Here is a 19,630-nt window from a genome sequence, read left to right on the forward strand (position 1 = left end):
GCGTAGGACGGCAACAAGCCAGCAGCAGGACTGCTACCTCCTCCTTTGTGCAAGAAAGAACAGGAGGAGCACTGCAAGATGACCTCCAGCCTCCCACTAATGTGATGTTTCTGCTCAAACTGTTAGAAACAGACTTCACCAGGGTGCTATGAGGGCCCACGTCCACAAGGGGGGCGCTGTTCTTATATCCCAAGACCGTGCAAAGCCATTTGCATTTGCCAGAGAACACCAATATTGTCAGATTGGCAGATTGGCGCCCTGTGATCTTCACAGATGAGAGCAGCTTCACACTGAACATGTGACAGACGTGACAGAGTCTGGAGAACGTGGAGAACGTTCTGCTCCAGCATGAGCGGTTTGGTGGTGGGTCAGTAATGGTGTGGGGAGGCATTTCTTTGGATGGCCCACAGCCCTCCATGTGCTAGCCAGAGGTACCCTGACTGCCATCAGGTACCGGGATGAGATCCTCAGACCCAATGTGAGACCAGATGCTGGTGCGGTGGTTCCTGGGTTCCTTGTGATGCAGGACAATGCCAGGCCTCATGTGGCTGAAGTGTGTCAACAGTTGTTCCATGATGAAGGTATTGATACTCTGGACTGGCCTGCCCGTTCCCCAGACCTCAATCCAACTGAGCACATCTGGACATCATGTCTGGTTCCATCCACCAACCACACGTTGACCACGACTGTCCAGGAGGTGACTGATGCTTTGATCCAAGTCTGGGAGGTCATCCCTCAGGAGAACATCCCTCAGGAGAACATCCCTCAGGAGGCCATCCCTCAGGAGGCCATCCCTCCGGAGAACATCCGCCTCATCAGAAGCATGCCCAGACGTTGTAGGGAGGTCATACAGGCAGGTGGAGGCCACACACACACACGACTGAGCCTCACTTTGACTAGTCTGGAGGATATTTGGTTGACGTTGGATCAGCCTGCAATGTTTTATTTTGAGTATGAATCCAGACCTCCATAGGATAATAATTTTGATTTACGTTGATCATTTTAATGTTATTTTGTTCTCAACGCACAAGACTTTCAACTGCAACATTTCATTTGAGATCGAGGATGTGTTATTTTAGTGTTCCCTTTATTTTTTTTGAGCACTCTGTCCATCATAAAACCAGCTCATCTTTCCTTCCACAGAAATATTAGTTCATGTTTGCCGCGTCACTGATGTTCACTTAGTATTATATTGTTACGTTTAACTAGCAGCAACTCGATCATGGCTGTAATTGTTTGTCTACCTGTGGTCAGCTCATGTTGCGCCGTGCTCATGGTATTCTTCTGAAATGTGAGACGTTGCTGATGAATACACAGTACAGTTCCACAGTAACGAATGTGCCTGACACAGCCGTTGATCTGTGTGTGATCATTTGTTGAGGATAATATTCTTTGTGGACGAAGGATGATATTCCAAATTATGAATATCGCTGACTTTTTTGTTGTGGAGTGTTGCTGAGATCTATGTTCTCAGTTCTACCAGACACTCAACAAACCTGTCAACCTGATCCATATATGGCAAACTATCCCATCCACTGTCTGAAAAACATACAATTGTCATCAATAAGTTAATAAATGGGAGAAATTTCTGTGAAGTTACACTACATAATCGCATGTGTTTGTGACTTTTTGACTATATATATATATATATATATACAGTCAAACATTCCATTTATCCATCTATGACTTGCTTTATGATGAACAATGAAAACTTTTCAAGCTTTATAGAGTTAAATGTTGACTGGGGGGAATTCTTTGTGGAGAACCAAGAGGAAGTCTTAGTGTTGTGCTGTCCCCACCTCCTCATCAGCATTTAATTCCACTAGTAGTACTAGTAGGATGTTTTTATGTTATGAGTAGTACTAGTAAGCATCGGAATTGGTACTAGTAGTGCCAGTGCATTGTTTTTTTTAAGTCATTAGTACTACTAGTAAGGTCCACTGTCCTCACGAGTGCTACTAGTGTTTGCTCTCTCTCTCACTAGTAGTACTAGTAGATATTTTCAGCCTCACTTGTAGGACCAGTAAGGTTAAAAATACCTCACTAGTAGTACTAATGGGCACATTCGGCCTTACTAGTAGAAGTAGTGGTGTCAAAAAAGATGCACTATTTGTATTAGTAGAAATTTTGATGCTCACTAGTACTACTAGTAACGTAAAAAACATCTTACCAGTACTACTAGTGGACATTTTGTGCCTTACTAGTAGAACTAGTGGGCATCCTTGCTGTTACTATCGTCGGGATTTTAGCGCTACTAGTCGGGTCGAGGCCATTAGTGAGCGACACATGGCTACTAGTTGGACCTAGTAGTGTTACTAGTGCAGTACAGTCGTTTACTTGTGAGGATTTATTGTGCACTAGCAGGCCAAAAGTGGCACGAGTAGTGGAAAAACCATTACCAGTAAGTCTTTCTACTAGTGTGCCCGAGTTGTTCTACTAGTGCGCAGGATTGTCTTACTAGTGAGGACATAGAGCTTACCAGTACAGGGACCTTACGTTTGATATCAAGAATATCAAATAAACGGCTTTGCATACAGGCCCGTATTCGAACCTTCTTGCTGTGAAGCAAAGATTCAGATATACATTAGCACAGGCACAAGACAGTACCCTTATATCTTTTTTGTGTGTGGGTATGTGTGTATTACTCGTATTCATACAGCATCAATAAGCATCTAAAGGCACGTTTACGGAGAAGAAGCCTTCCACCTGGACAGGAAGGAACCTCTGCAGAAATGAGGCTCAGAGAGGGAGTCTGCCGGGAGCCGGAACGAGAGGAATGGATCGGAGGGAGACTGAAGGTGTCGTGCAAAAAACAAACATGCAAAGTGATTTATAAAGGTAGGTTAATTCCTATGTAGTAATCTAATCTTTCTCCTGTTCCACAGTTTACCCGGAGGAGTTTTTACCAACATGTTACAGTATTAAAGAAGGATCAACAGTCGCCAAAGCACGAGAGGTGAGTCATCACAGTGAGGATGTCGACCAGCACCACATCCGTGTGTTGGAAACCTGAAACGGAGCAGTTTCTTCTGTCAGGCCTGTGAGAGATCAACCAGAAAGTACATGAAGTACACAATACAGCTTCTAGGGAAGTGAACTATTCTTTATACAGAATTACACTGTTTATCATCGCCTGGGTATTTTTTATACTTGTTCACTTGATTTCAAGGTGAAGCCACGTGTTTATGTGCAGAACGGATCAGTTTGTTGTTGGAGTTCAAGAAATTCAAGAATGAAAACACATTTTCAGACATGCTGAACGAGATATGCTTTGTGTGTGTTATGTGTGTATTTCTATGTGTTTGTATGCCGAGAGAGGTGTGTGTACATTGGCAATAGATTAGATTTATTTATTATTGGTATGTGCATCTTCATAAAATATGGATTTATTTACTGTGTGTGTGTGTGTGTGTGTGTGTGGGGGGGGGATAAGCGTAAAAAGATTTCTTTTTTTTTTTTTGTATTTTATGTTTTAACATGTCTGGAAATAATCGATCTTTAAAAATAAAAATTTCTTACAATCTTCTCTTCCTAACATGTAAAATGTTCCCAAAGCAAAACTTGAAACAGCTTCTGAAGTTGTGGCTGCAGGAGATCTTCTGTTTGTTGACTCCTCCCATTTCTCCCTCATGGCGAGCGGCGCAGCTTAAATAGACTCGTCAAGGTCAGCGCACCAGTATTTCTGCCGCGGCGATTCCTCGTGGAGAAGCTCAGCATGTACGGCACCATGGAGGAGGAAGTGTTCCAGGCCGCAGACTTACCTGACGAGCCCCGTGTCTGCCCACAGGTGAAGTTCGACAAACCCGACTCGCTGTTCTTCGATGACGGCATGCGGAGGATCGACTTCATCCTGGTGTACGAGGACGAGGACGAGGACGAGGACGAGGACGAGGACTTTCGGGAGAAGCAAAAAGTCAGTTTGTCGTTTCCTGTCGAGCGTGTCGATAAATGTGCTGCTTCAAGCTTTTGAAATGCTGCATGTTGCTCTCGTGTCATAGAATAGAGACAGAAGAAGAAATCTGGATGAATGTGACCGAGTGAGACTGATAAAGTGGTCAAACAGCAGAATATAATGAGAAATCCTATTACCGCTTAATACATTTTACAATCTATTAATGCAATTGTTTCTTTCTTCTTTTTTTTCGCTTAAATCATCACCCCGGTACGACCCGATGCCGGTCAGAGGACATCATGATCATATTAAGGCGTAAGGCAAAGCGTAACCAGAGCCAAATCTGGTGGGCGTTTCCTCGCAGAAAGTTCGGTTAAAACGTAGGCGAGGTTGAGAGCTCCTCAGATATGTGACGTTGCAACAGTAATCTGAGTCGGGGGCGGCAGATCTGGCAGATCACTGTTGTTGTTTACATCCTCCGCATTGTACTAGTTGTTTATCATTCATTCATTCATTCATTTTCTTCCGCTTATCCGTTTCCGGGTCGCGGGGGTGACAGTCTGAGCACCGTCACCCAGATCACATTGCACCATTTAAGAACCTTCCTGCAGGTGGTGAGCCCACGGGAAGACTAGTTGTTTAGTTAACTTTTTTTTTTCTTTGCAGCCACAGAGCTGCAGCTGCAATGTCCGTGTTGGTTCCGAGAGAGCGAACATCGCCCTGGCTTTGTGACACCAAAGCCACTCCGGTGTCAGCGTCGGTGCTGGTCGGCGTCGGTGTCGCGCCGCTGGATGTGACGGCCGCAACTTCCGCCTTGGGGCAGAGATCGCGGACGCCATGCGAGGACAGACACCAGGGCTCGGGGCAGCTCCGGTGTCCCGGCGCACCGTGTGTGGACGCGGTCCGAGTCCGATCGTTGCGTTGCATCACGTCGCACACACCGACAGGTTTCGGAACTCCAGCATCTCCGCGGCCGGCCAGTGTGTGCGGCCCACGTAACGTGACGCGACGAGCGGACTCGGTAGTATATCGGTTACGGCCGTAGCGTCTGCTCCCAAGTCCCGGGGTGCGTCGATACATAAGGAGATAGGTGGGACAATTCGGACGTACCCCCGGTCTCCGTCCTGCCTCGCGTCTGCTCTTTTGGGACCAACATGAAAGTTGCGCAGCGAAAAACAAAACAAAAGAAAAACAACAACCAGTGCAAAATTGAATATGTTAACAACAAAGGATTCATACAGCCGACATATTCAAATATTGAGGGCGTGTAGTAAATCACTGACCAATCAGGAGACGGCTCCTCCATTCGGTTGTCCTGAGTACATCAATGGAAGGGTGACTGAAAAGCGTAAATCTTTGGGCCTACATCACCTCCATTTTATCAAATCTTCATTGGCTCCCAGTCAAATTTCAAATTGACTTTAAAATTTTAATTCTCTCTTGATGCGCAGAAAGCAGTTGATAGAGTACAATTTTTTGTTTACTACACTTAAAAAAATGGGATTTGGCCCCATCTTCTGTTCTTGGATTAGTATTTTGTATGCAGCACCTCAAGCCTCAATCAGAACAAATAAGGTTGTATCTTGCTGTTCTGCTCTTTCCCGTGGGACGAGGCAGGGCTGCCCGTTGAGCCCCCCTGGAAATTATGATGAGGGAATCTGCTCAACTCAAGAGGACAAACGCATAAATTGTCTCTCGATGCGAATGACCTTCTCCTCTCTCTTTCTGATCCACAAACCGCTATTCCTGTTGCCCTCAACCTTGTAAATAAATTTGGACGGGTGTCTGGGTCCAAAAGTATAATTTTTCCAATGAACAAGAAAGCTCAGCAATTGGATCTCCGAGGTTTCCACTTCACAATCGACAAGGACAATTTTACTTACTTGGGTGTATGTGTAACTTACAACTATGACTCTCTATTTAAAAGCTATTTCAAGGGGGCTTTAGATCAAGCTAAACAGAATATGGATACGTGGTCAAGCCTCCCCCTATCACTTTTTGGAAGAGTCAACTCGGTAAAAATGATTATCATGCCTAGACTTCTATAGCTGTTCCAGACTGTGCCTGTCTTTATCCCCTAGGCCTTTTTTTAAGGAATTGAATAGGCGCATGTCCATGTTAATCTGGAACAGAAGAGAATTCTTGGAGAGATGCAAGGAGGATGGAGGTCTATCCTTACCGAACTTACTTTATTACTACTGGGAAACAAACATCCATAAGTTACTGTTTTGGGCTGCAGGGGTGTTGGGTGCTGAGTCTCCATCTTGGGTCCACCTTGAGCAACATTCTAGTAATCCGGTCTCACTTGGGTCTTTTTTGTGTGGTCCACTACCTCTAAGTAAACACCTGTGGACAGGCAATGTGGTTGTCCCGGGTGCTTTAAAAATATGGTCTCAGTTCAGAACTCACTTTAAATTCAGACAGTCTCTGATTGCAGCTCCTATTCAGTGTAATGTCAATTTTGCCCCGTCTTTGATTGACTCATTCTCCAGGGTGAACCATTGAAAAATTCAATGGGAGGAAGAATTAGGTGAAACATTTTCAGATAATAACCTGGCAATTACAAGAATCCACTCATCCTCTGTGTAAAATATAGTCCACTACAGTTCAAGGTGCTGCACAGGTTGCATCTGTCGCCTAGTAAAGTATCCAGACTGTACCCTAGTGTAGACCCGCCCTGTCTGAGATGTGGTCATACCACCGCTAACCTGAGTCACGTGTTCTGGCTTTGTCCCCGGCTGTATGATTTTTGGGAGGGAATATTTAATACGATCTTATGTACATGGAAAAAGAACATCAGTCCGAGTCCCGTTACAGCTTTATTTTGGGTTGTAGCAGATATTTCAGTGACGTCTCATCAGGCAGCGGCAGTTGCCTTTATGACTGTACTTGCAAGACACTTGATACTGTTTAACTGGAAAAAGTCCGCTCCACCAGCATTTAAGCTTTGGGTGGAGGAAGTAATGTCCCAGTTGAAGCTTGAACACATGAGATGTAGCATAAGCGGATCAATTCCAAACTACGATAAGATATGGCAGCCATTCCTTCTTTATTTTGAGTTCGAATTCCGTGTATAATTGTATTTCCAACATTGATGTATGATGTCATTTCATTTTGTAGTGCCTGATGTTTTTGTCTTTTTGGTTGTTTTTTTTAACAATGTTTGAGTTTATGCATGTATGTTTATAAATGCCTAAAATCAATAAAAATATTTGAATAATAATAATAATTTTCATAATTGTCCTGTTTAAAACGCTTAATCAGCAGTGTCAATAGTTAATGATTTGATGTCAACATTCACTGTACTCTAGTTTGTTTGCTGTGTAAATATATTATGTTATGGGATTACAATAGTCTCAATTAAGAAATGAGTCTAGAATGTCTTGACATAAAGTTATCCTCTGTAAACAAAGTGCTGATTAAGTAAACAGGAGTTTTTGTCTTTCACTTCCTTCTCGTCTTTAAACCTGTATGTGCTCTTTCTCATATTGTTTACTCTTCATGGTCTTTCGTCACACAGACCAGCTCTCAGCAGCTGTTCAGTTTGGATCTGAAAGAGTTTGATTCCAGCTGTTTTTGTCCCTTCCCGCAGAGGCGGAAGTTATACGAAGCCAGCCTGATGAAGATGGGCATCGAGCTGGAAGCCACGCCGTCTGTAAGTGGAAACAACCCGGAGTCTGTTTTTCTTTCCGTCCGTCTTTTGTTCGATCTGAACTCTCCTCTGCAGGTGATTGACAAGAAGCTCACCTTCATGAAGGTCCACGTGCCGTGGGACATTCTGTGCACGTACGCCGAGGTCCTGCGCATCAACCTTCCCATCCGGCGCTCCTACATTGAGAAGTACTTCTCAGATGAAGAGCTGCTCATGAAGGAGGCCGTGTTCTTCACCGCCCCCTTCGAGAAGGACCGACTGGATTGCTTCTGCGTGAAGGACCGAGATTTGTTCTTCACTGTCGCCATGAGGATCAGAATGGCAAGTTGTTGCAGTTAGTTTTTCTCATTGGTTTATATTTGGGTATGAAGTATCAACAGGTTATTGAGAATCTGGCTTGAAGCGTCCTCCCAAAGCTTTACTGTTGATAACCATTGACAGGTTGGGGGTGCGCAACAGAAACCTTGTGTTTGTTGCTGTAGACCAGGGGTGTCCAAGCTCGGTCCTTGAGGGCTGGCGCCCCGCAGGGTTTAGCTCTCTCCCAGTAGCAACACACCTGATTGCAATGAGGGGCTCGTTATTGGGCTTTTTCACAACCTTGGTGATGACATCATTATTACATTGAGGTATGCTGAAGCAGGGAGAGAACTATAACATTCAGAACAGGCGCCTCGAGGACCGAGTTTAGCTGCTGTAGAGAGAAACCTCACAAGTCCGATGATCTGGGCCTATTCGCCGAGCAGCAGTGAAAGCCACAGCTTTTATAGGCCCCGCCTCCACAACAACGATTTCAAGTGAAAGCACAAAACTTTCATTGCATTATAGTGTCCGTTTAAGCAACAGTGACACTACTAAAAAACGCTCCGTGTAAATGGTGAAATCGCTGCTACTTCACATGCTTGGCCACTAGTGGGTGCTGTTGAGGGCATTTACCCCCATTTCCATGAAGATGGAGCATTTTCACTTGAAATTGTTGTCGCGTAAACAGGCCCTTAGACTGATGCAGCAGGTGCTATATAAACCCAATAAACGTCCAATAATTCCACTAATTCCAATAACCTCTGGCTGTGGAGCAGAGCAAACGTCGGGGAAAACATTTAGGAATGTGGGCGGAGTCAAACGTTTGAGGCATTTACGCGTTTGAGGCAGAATGTGGGCGGAGTCAAACGTTTGCGGCAGTTACGGTCCGGAGAGTGAAACGGAGAGAGACTAATTTAACTCATTGAGACCCCTGCATAGTCCTATAAAATTAAGAACCCATAAGAACAAAGAGAAGTTGGGCTGTGACGGAGCAGTTCATACTCCATGAAGAAGCTGTGGAACTCATAGGCCCACGCTTCCTCACAAAAGGCGCACATCTGTGAAGCAGCACTTAAACCTTTCAACTGGACAGCTTGTTTCTTACTTCCAATATTTTCAGAAATACTTCCCACTGGTCTGTTTCAGTAATATCAGAGAAGGTTTGTGTCTGAGCTGCCATGTTGGTCCAGTTTTAACCGCAGGAGCTGACAGCTTTTAGTGATGCCCTCCGACATGTTAACGGGCTGCGGTCCTCATACAGGACCGCCGTTACATGCTAAACATGATTAAACAATGACTGATAGTCATTAGCAAGCTGGAATGCGCAGCACACGCGGGTGCCAAAGTTTCGGTAGCGCGGCACCAACATACTTCGACCTGGATGGTTGGCACAACCGAACCAAATTTCTTCGGTCAGAAGGAGCCGACATCCTTTTGTTCAGCAGAACCCGGGGTGCCGCACTTTCTTCTGGTTCATATGGAGTATCAATCGGCTTTAACGCGACACGCTGCCCAAGCACGTCTCCCGCAAACCCAACCCGCATCAACGTTGACTCCACCCACATTGAGGCAGGTTGAGCTCATCAATGGAGCAGCCAGGGGCTTCTCAATAATTCAGCTCGAATATTGTTGTTATGCACATATCTTCCTTTTTTGTCACGGTTCTGGACTTCAAATCAACATTTTCAGTTTTGGTTCCAGTCTCTCAGCAAAACATAGTATAAAGTGGCTTGATCACGGAAACGGTGCATCAGATAACAGAAGATCCATTAATAGACTTAATTACATCTTTTTGACAAATTGTAGCGCTGAGTCTGCAAACACTATTCAGAAGCAAAATCACACAAAGGTCATAGATAATAGGCTGATTTGGGAACTCTTGATTCTGACTCCTCATTTTAGGAATAACGACTCTACTATAGGAACCCAGTTGTAGATACTTCCTAAACTCAGAAAAGCTCACAGCTTCAGCTTTTGCTTTGTTGATGAGAAATTACAAAAATGGAAATCACAATTTCACAGTTAACTCTGGGCTCTTTTTATTCTCTTCTCAGGCCTTTTACATCCTGAGACGAGTTCCTGATGAAACACAAGGGAGTACAAAGAAGATTGATATCAATGACCTGCTGGAGGATGGCGTGTACAAAGCTGCGTATCCCCTCCATGATGTAAGTCACACTCGGTTGCTGTCCAGTTTGCATGTTCTCCTTGTGTGTGTCGCCCTCCTACTCAAATCCAAATATACAGCACCTTTAAATGATCTGTCCCCTTAGCCTGGGGACTGATTTGTTGAGGAAGCTACTAATTTCTTTCAAGTGCATTAACTCAGCGGTCCCCAATCCCCAAACCGGTACTGGTCCGTGGGTTGTTTGGTACCGGGTCGCACAGAAAGAATAAATAACTTACATTATTTACGTTTTATTTATTACCCGAGTCTGAACAATGTAGAAAGACATACAAGTGCACAGTGGATTCACGTTTATTATTAAATTTACAGAATACTACAGTTTTTGTGTTGGTCATATCATTTTATTTTGTTATATTTATCCGCCGCACCTTAAATGCTGGTCCGTGAAAATATTGTCCTGCAGAGCCGATGAACGGGAGTCGGAGGCAAAGAATTCCAAACTTTATTCTCCATTCAACCACACTTCTCTGTAACTCTTTTCGTCCCTCTCTAACATGAGAGCACATACCCTGAGTAACACCAAAAATACGTCCCCCCTGAAACCCCGCCTTCACTCCAAAATAAAGCTCCCCACCACCCCACAGTAACTGGGTGAATTATGAACTTAACTGATCACCACAGTCTGACATTAAACCAGTCCGTGGCGGAAAAAAGGTTGGGGTCCGCTGCATTAACTGACCAATAATACTCTGCCTAAGATGCAGTGAGGCCCAGTTAGCTAAATGTTAATGTGAGTAAAACCAACATCCAAATACTCAAATAAGCTTTAAACCCCTCATTCAAACCAAATTGGAAAACATACATATAATCACACAGTTTAACATTCACAATAACTCATTTATTACATGAACTGCACAAACAAATATTGGAACTCTGAACACTTTCCACTGAAAATACCTCTGTTGAATACCCAAGATTTTATAGTTTAGTTTGTTGGGACCAGTTGGCGCGCTTGTTGGAGCTCAAAAGAAAACATGATAAGATTATAGTAACTCCATGTTGGCCCATTCAGTCCAGGTTTAACGTCCAGTCCAAAGAAGAGAGCTGCCCCAGTGAGAGGTTTCATCTGTATAACGAATGGGCTCATCCAAAAAGCTTCTACAAACTGCAACCGCTGCACGACATCAGGTGCAGAAAGAATCTGCCTTTTCAGTGGTTTTTTTTTTGTGTTTTTTGCTTTTTTTTTAAAGAATATTTCTGTCATCTACTTAGACGTGAGAAAAAAACAAAACAAATTGACTGTGTTCCTGTACATTTCTTTTTCCGCAGAAAGTATTATGGGGAGAAGATCGGCATTTACTTCGCCTGGTTGGGTTTCTACACCACCATGCTCACTCTGGCTGCTGTTGTGGGACTGGCCTGTTTTATTTATGGGTACAAAACTCAGGAAACCAGCACCTGGAGGTACTGTAAATCCAGCGGATATCAGTGTATCTGACTATGAGTGGGAACGGCTGCTGTTTAACTTCTTTTTATTCATTCCTCTCTGTTAACACACACAGCAAAGAGGTGTGCGACCCCAACATCGGAGGAAAGCTAATAATGTGCCCCCAGTGTGACTCGTGCAATTACTGGACGTTAAACAGCACGTGTGACACTTCCAAAGTGAGTCTGATTTTTAATGCATCTGTTGGTATTGTGTCGCGGAGCTCAGCTGAACGGTGAGGGTGACTCGAGGGTCAAACACCCCCCATATACAGCACAACGTTTACAACAACATCCGAATTCTGAATCAAAGGGGGATTTCATTCACGTCGAGTTACAACTAATTAAATTAATTAATACATGAAGAAACAAAATTGAAGCAATCTCTTCAGTCCGTCTCATGAATGTTTGATGGTTTCAGGTGAGGCCTTTTATGAGTCATTGCTTGCTTTGCTGCTCTTGTTAATATTTCAGGAGGCTACTGTCATTTCCTGTTATTTCTTCAAGGAGGTCACCGAAATAAAGTGATTTAATTGTCAGTAATATTTTTTTTTGTTCCGGCAATGTGTGTATCTTGGTGAGTTTTTTAATTAAGGACAGATACGTAACAGATACGAGGATGAGAAATAATACTACCTCGTGGGGGCAGCACTTGGATGCTCCACGACTTCCAGATTAGTGGGGTTCATCTCCAACCCCCCCTGTAAATGAGTCTGATTTTTAATGCATCTGTTGGTATTGTGACAGATATGTAACTTAAAACATGATTTTAACAGGTGTCATGAACTACAGGATTATTACTAGAAAAAAATGTTGTTAAATAGTATGATTCAAATGATAAGTAAAGCATGTAATATATAAGAATAGTATTGTCTCTTAATAAAGGACAAAAGGATTGGTACAATATGTGGAAAACCATTTTTTTGGATATATGATATTTGAATAGGAATTTGGGGTTTTCACTCTCTGTAAGCCATAATCATCAAAATTTCAAGAAATAAAGGCTTGAAATATTTCACTCTATGTGTCATGAGCCTATATCATGAATGGGTTTGGCTTTCTGAAATGAGTGACAAAAAATATTGAACATTTTCATGATGTTCAATTTTTTTGAGACGTACCTGCATTTGGATACAAACTCACAAAGATCTGTTTGGTTCTACATTCTTATAAAATTCCTGCAGAAGTCGTCCCACAGAGAGACGTCTGTTAAAAAACTTGGTTATGATCGAGAAATCAGGGTAAAGAAGAAACACCAACAAGAGGCTAAACATTGTGGAAGAAGTCTTCTTGGTGGAAATTATTTTTTCCCATAAAACCTTCTTTAAAGTTGATAACATGAATGTATTTCCTAAGTGGCTTTGGTTCTGTGGTTTATATTGATGTTTGTATTTGAGCATTTGTTTTCTAAGAAAGGTTTGATTTAAACTCAACCGTTCTGTGTTCATGTATGTTAGAAAAAATCCAAGTTTTGAAAAAAGAAATGTAACTCTCTCTCTTTTTCTCTCTTTAGAAACTTTGCATTTTTGACAACTATGGAACTTTGGTTTTTGCCGTGTTCATGTCAGTTTGGGGTGAGTTTCAGGTTTTTATTTGCCCCTGCTTTTGTTCCACAGGGTAGAAATGACGACCGGCTGTATTTACAGCACGTTTGTTCCTCATTCAGAACTCTTCATTTTGACCTCCTCTCGCCGTCCCCCGCCTTGTTTTTTCCTGCAGTGACCTTGTTCCTGGAGTTCTGGAAGCGTTACCAGGCGGAGCTGGAGTACCAGTGGGACACGGTGGAGTTTCTGGAGCAGCAAGAGCCGTCTCGTCCAGAATACGAGGATAAATGCATCCAAGAGAGGAAAAACCCCGTCACAGGGGCAAGTCACACACTTCCTTTCTGTTTTGTTTTCCTAACGTACCACACAGACCGGAATCTGGTGAACCATCGGTATTCTATCATGAATTTAAACAAAGAGTTTTGAGTTTTAACATGTTGCTGAAAACTTTCTCATTAAATTGTGTTTTAGGTGAAAGAAAAAGTGCCGTTTACGAGCTGTGGGCGATGCATTTGGGTGTCCATCGAAATGGGGACCGTCTTATTCTGGGTAACGCATTTACTTTATTTCTGATGATACTTTCGTGGATCACAAGTTATTTTGTAACGCGTGTTTTCTCCTCATGTGTTGATTATACTTTCACATTAACTCAAAAACGTCCTCAGACGTTCAAAATCAGGTCAAAACCTGCAGAGACACCCTGATCCTGCAGTGGCTCCCTAAATGTTTCACGGAAGTATACCTGGATAAAAGAAAATGTCTTCATTCTATTTTAATGGATAGTTTTGTTTGCCACACAATGATATTTCATTTATCATCATCAGTATGAACTGTAAACTTTAATTAATTTGTATTTTACAGCTTTTTTTGGATGTTATCAGCGATCTGCGAGTTTAACTCCCAGAACAGAAACACATCTATACATTTCTTCAAACTTTAGTCGAAAATCAACAATCTTCTTAAATTATATTCTTCTCTCAAGTTAAAAAAATTCCTGAATACAAACAGGAAGGTTTTCCATTCTGAGTCCAAACATTTCACATGTTTTTAAATACACCATGTCTGGGAGTTTTAAAGAGCAGGATCATATGAATAATGGATTTTATCTTTAATTAGCCAAAAGTTCTATTTACTGCTGTAACACTCCAATATGTTTGATGTCTTCCTCCACCGTAACGTTGAGCTCAAATTCTCTATTTGTGTGCGCTCAGTGCTCCATCCAGTCACACCTAATGCACAAAACCCTCGTTTTCAACGTTATTCTCAGTTCATCAGCCACAAATAAAAAATGGAATCATAACTGTCATGACAGTTTTCCAGCGTTGGTTCCAATCAGTCTCCATAAGTTGTGTTGCCGATGAATACACCTGGTTTTTGTCCTCATTGTCTATTTCTGGTCCGTTTCCTGGTCAGGTGAGAACTGTGTGCCTTCCTCTTCCCGTGACCGTTGCCCTCTGCATATACAACCTGCGCCCGATTACACACACATCAAGCAAATCCTCTCCCCTTCTCTCAGTCAACTTTGACCCCTTGATCCAGGATCATTGTGTTTGCTCCTTCAGATTATGTTGGTCCTGGCCTCCATCGTGGCCATCACCGTGTACCGCCTGGTCGTCTTCGTCACCTTCTCGACCAAACTGCGAAACATTGACCTGAAGGATCTGGAGCCCATCAAGGAGTACTTGACGCCTCAGATGGCCACGTCTGTCACCGCCTCCATCATCAGTTTCGTCGTCATCATGATTCTCAACATGCTCTACAAGCGAGTCGCCGTCTGGATCACAGAATTCGGTGAGTTTAGCTCTGACTTTTCTTTGTTCGTTTGTGTATTAATGAATTTATTTCTTTATTTCCTTTCATGAAAGTGGAAGCCGAATTCGCACATTAATGCACTTTCCACTTTGAAATCAACACCTCTATGACCGGAAAGGAGCAGCAAGGAGAACATATTTCTTACATTATATTCCCCTTACTTTGAAAAATTAAAAACAGACGCTCTGATATCACCAATGGTTGATTTTTAGTAGCCTCCTACACCATCAACAAAATGATTCTAGAAACAACAAAATCAACAAAAAACCCATGCATTACAAGTTTACAATCTCAACATCAATTGATTACCACTCGGTTTAAATTTCAAGTCCATGACAATGTGTTCTGCACCTCTACTGTACGTTTTTTTTTTAAATCGAGTATCTGTACATCCTGAAGTGAATTCCACATTTTTACACATACAACTAGAATACACTTTCGTTTCAAACTGGTCCGAGCAAGTTGGTGCTTAAAATCAAATCTTCTCCTGTGATTTTCTGTCATGGTTCCGGGAGGGCAGACCCAAGATGCAGAACACACGAGACCACGTTTGTTAGAGAGGTGAAAAAAAATCAAAAGTTTATTAAACAAGGGGGATCCTTCAGCTCCCAGACAATGACTGCAGAGAAGCTTCTCCACGGTGCCGGATGGGAGAGGATGGCGAGGTCCGGGAGTGCACAGGAAAAACAGGAACGGTTGGGAGCTCAGGGATCATCACCAGGGGACGAAACTCTGAAGCGAGAGCTGGCACAGACGACTATCCTCATAGGAGTACGGACTGGCGACGACCACTGGCAGCTCCAGGCTTTTAAGGGCGGAGCCGCTGATGAGCCACAGGTGGAACGAGTTATCCTCCCCCACGGCTGCGCCTGTTCTGCTGTCACAATGCGAGGGGGAGGAAGGAACACCACACACAGAACAGAAAGACAACACTCACCAAAACAAACGGAACACAAAACATATAACTGCCAGGACCGGACCCACCGGATCCTGACATTTTCATCTTCTGAAGTAAAAAAGAAATAACTTCGGCACGTTTTCTGGTAAAACTCTGTTTTTGGGCTTTGAACGTCTATGATACATGTGATTTCCATGTCAAATTTTCATCCAATATGATTCCCAAAAACCGAAACTCCTCAATATTAACTCCATCAATGTATAATGGGACTCCATCCTTACTTTTTTATGAGCAAAAAACGTAGTTTTTCTCTACTATATATTTTAGTTTTTCCACCGAGACTTTTCCCAGAGACGACCTTCATATAATTTCTTGTCGAATCTCAGAGCTCCCTCGGACCAAGACGGACTACGAGAACAGCTTGACTCTGAAGATGTTCCTCTTTCAGTTCGTCAACTGCTACTCCTCGTTTTTCTACATCGCCTTCTTCAAAGGGAAAGCTGTCGGTTACCCCGGACATCCGGTTTATCTCTTTGGGAAATACCGGAATGAGGAGGTAAAGTTTCATAGGTCAGTTGAAGGGCGATTTGTTATGCACGTCCTACTAACGTGTCTAAAGTACACGCTGCTTTGAAAAGTTTGTGTCGCTTCCTGTGTCGATATCTCAGATGTGTTTTGATGCTGAAATGAGAAAAACTTATATTTTCAGTCATGAAGTTATTTATGAAGATACTTTAGTAGTAGAAGGGTAGAATCAAATAAGTTCATGCTTCTTCAATTTGCCTTTCCTTCATGTAAATTCAAATTTGCACGTATTCGAAGACAGATACGGTTCTCCTCTTATTTATTTAAATATATTTATTTTCTGTTCGTTTAGGTTTTTTTTTGCATTTTTTGAAATAAAGATTAACGATAAAGTCAATCAACAGGGAATCAATAATCAAATTTTAAAAAGATCGTTTATTTTTGAATAAAATACAGATGTGTTCAGGGAATTAAACTGACCAGGGGTCAGCAACCTTCAACATTCAAAGAGCTATTGTCCCACTGAACACAACACACTGGGAGCCGCACGGTCCATCAACACGTGACGTTTGACCATATCAAAAATATAAATACACATATTAAAATTCACATATTCATCTACCTGACTTGTAATCTGTGTGGTACCCTCGCAGTGTGATCCCGACGGCTGTTTGTTCGAGTTGACGACTCAGCTGGCGATCATCATGGGTGGAAAAGCCATTTGGAACAACATCGAGGAGGTTTTAGTCCCGTGAGCACTCCGGATCGCTCTCGTTTTTAAGTGGAGTGGTACAAATGACGCAGTGGAAGCTTCCTGCTGCTCTTCCTGTGTGTGACGGCGTCTGTTGCTCCTCAGGTGGGTGAAGAATCGGAAACTTCGTAATCGCACGCAAGCGGCCTCGGCGAATGTGACTCCTCGCTGGGAACAGGACTACCAGCTGCAGCCACGTTCAGAACTGGTACTGTTCAACGAATATCTCGAGATGGGTGAGGGTCTTCGATTCGTGCGGGAGCCTTCATGTCATGAAATCTCCCGATCGGCGTCTGATGGTCATTTGCTTCTGTCTCGTCCGTCCCAGTCATCCAGTTTGGGTTTGTCACCCTGTTTGTGGCCTCCTTCCCTCTGGCTCCGGTCTTGGCTCTCCTCAACAACCTGTTTGAGATCCGGGTGGACGCCTGGAAGATCACCACTCAGATTCGTCGCATCATGCCAGAGAAAGCCCAGGACATCGGGGTCTGGCAGCCCATCCTGGACGGAGTCGCCATCTTGGCTGTTGTCACGAATGTAAGTTCCAGTTTTCATCTGCTGGTAACGATCGAGATTTCTAGAGATATAAACATGTGAAAGAAGAAAACAAGGGAAAACATTTTCTAGAATCTCGATGAGACGTCAGAAACGGTACGTTTTCTTTTTGTTTGTTAAGACTGCTGAGAGCTCGGATCTCTATAAAGTCTGTCTCAGTCTCGTCGAGTGAAAACAAGAAATTCCCTCCAATTTTCTGCAACTGTGATGTATGTGGGTTTTCTTAGTGGGTTTTCATTATTTTAGTTGTGATGTGAAAGTGTTTCTCCAGTCGAGTGCCGTGTGTTTACAAAGGATAAAATGGGTAATCTTGAAGTTTTCTTAAAATGAGTGCTAATGAAATAGCAAGGTTGTTTCTCAGTAGGACAGTATGCATGCAGCAGCTCTTTGTATTGGAGTGGCCAGAATCCTTTTAACAGCTGGTTTTCCTGCTCGATGTCTCCAACAGGCCATGATCATCGCCTTCACGTCAGACATGATTCCTCGGCTGGTCTACTACTGGTCCTTCTCCGTGTACCCGTACGGAGAGCACCCGACCAACACCATGGAGGGCTACATCAACAGCTCCCTGTCCGTCTTCAACATCGCCGATTTCAGCAGGAAAGTGCACAACATCAACATTTCCATGCCTTCCGATTTCACCACATGCAGGTACGCAGACGTTTACCTGTTTTACATCGACAGAGATAAATCACTGTTGTGGTGTTAATCTTTTTAAAACCTTTTCCTCCTCAGGTATCGAGATTACCGGTATCCTCCGGGGCACCACCGAGAGTACGAGCACAACATTTACTACTGGCATGTGATTGCTGCCAAAATGGCTTTTATAATCGTGGTTGAAGTGAGTACATCAGGAATCTCTTGGCCCGTTTACACGACAATGTTTTCAAGTCAAACTACTAATCATCATGTCCACCCTTCCAGTGTACATTAAGATACTGTATGCACTGCTGTAACATATCTGGTCCAGGCCCCTTAAACATTGTAGAGGCCGACAAACCGACAATCAAACAAATGCGTTAATCGGCTCACATGTTGTTGACAAAGCGGGAAAAACACGATTCCAGGTCTTTCCGGACTTCGGTCGTTCCTTTTCTGATGGAAGATTGTATTTGTAAAAGTGTTTCGCTGCTTGTAAATGAGTAGCAGTGTTATGGTAATCTAATTCTATTTCATGAAATGGAATTTTGTCTCAGGCTTTGTAAAAGTGTTGCACCTCCCGGCCACCGTGGAAAACGCAAAACCTTCGTAGCGTTTTGGGTGTCAAACAAAAAAACTACGATGCTCGGAGTCACTGAAAACGCAACTTTTTGAAAACTGCTCCCAAGGTGGAACTTTCCAGAAACGCGCTTACTCGAACGTCGTGTAAACCACGCAACTTTTTGAAAACGCTTTGCCTATGTGACCAGCATGCACCACCTCAGTCGTAGTGACTAGTTGTTCTGCACATGCTCAGTAGATGGACATTGTTAATGTTTAGTGTGGATTGTTCTCTGCTGCATGTGTGTGTGGTTTCATTACAAAACTAACCAACTTGCTAATGAGGCTATTTTTAGTGTTTCTGTCGTTTCCATGGAAACGGACGCCATTTTCAAAACGTTGCCATGTAAACGCAAAACTTTTCTGAAACGATACGTTTTCACTTGAAACGTTCCTCACTGGCATCTGATGGAACCATGAATTATTGAAACATCCATGTTCTTTTTTTTTTCTCTCCCTCACAGCACATTGTTTTCCTCACAAAGTTCATCCTCTTCTACGTCCTTCCCGACGTCCCGTACGCCATCAGAGAACAACTCAAACGCGAGAAATACCTGACCCAGGTCATCCTCCACGACACCAACCCGAAGCTGCAGACCAGACCCACAGATCACAAGGGAGGAGATGGACCTTGACTTCTGACCTGAGATAAACGTGTACGAACCTGTTTGTGTCTCTCTGCTCAGTGTTGGTTGACAGCCACATTTAAGACGCGACATAATTCAGACCTGAAACGTGATGAGGACATTTTCTTTTTTAATGAAAAGTGATTTGAAAGAAAAAAGTAGAAACCACTGTTGTCTTCAACTTTAACCACTGCGTTCTCTTAGT

At 43.2% G+C, this 19,630-nt stretch overlaps 1 protein-coding gene across 1 annotated transcript; it reads left to right on the forward strand.

The window, feature by feature from the left end:
• Window positions 1–2,732: 2,732 nt before the first annotated feature.
• On the forward strand, window positions 2,733–19,434 carry LOC308126880 (anoctamin-6-like; the record flags this gene model as incomplete). The annotated part of the gene is made up of 20 exons (XM_080491571.1): window positions 2,733–2,838; window positions 2,886–2,956; window positions 3,788–3,913; window positions 7,485–7,547; window positions 7,620–7,865; window positions 9,899–10,012; window positions 11,045–11,160; window positions 11,302–11,436; window positions 11,535–11,637; window positions 12,971–13,031; window positions 13,177–13,322; window positions 13,473–13,550; window positions 14,564–14,792; window positions 16,098–16,267; window positions 16,890–16,987; window positions 17,093–17,223; window positions 17,316–17,521; window positions 17,988–18,190; window positions 18,275–18,380; window positions 19,264–19,434. 20 exons carry the CDS (start codon window positions 2,733–2,735, stop codon window positions 19,432–19,434), a joined length of 2,679 nt encoding a protein of 892 aa, XP_080347697.1.
• Between the last annotated feature and the right edge of the window lie 196 nt (window positions 19,435–19,630).

This window comes from Lipophrys pholis (genome assembly GCF_963383615.2).
Source record: "Lipophrys pholis genome assembly, chromosome: 22".
NCBI lineage: Eukaryota > Metazoa > Chordata > Actinopteri > Blenniiformes > Blenniidae > Lipophrys > Lipophrys pholis.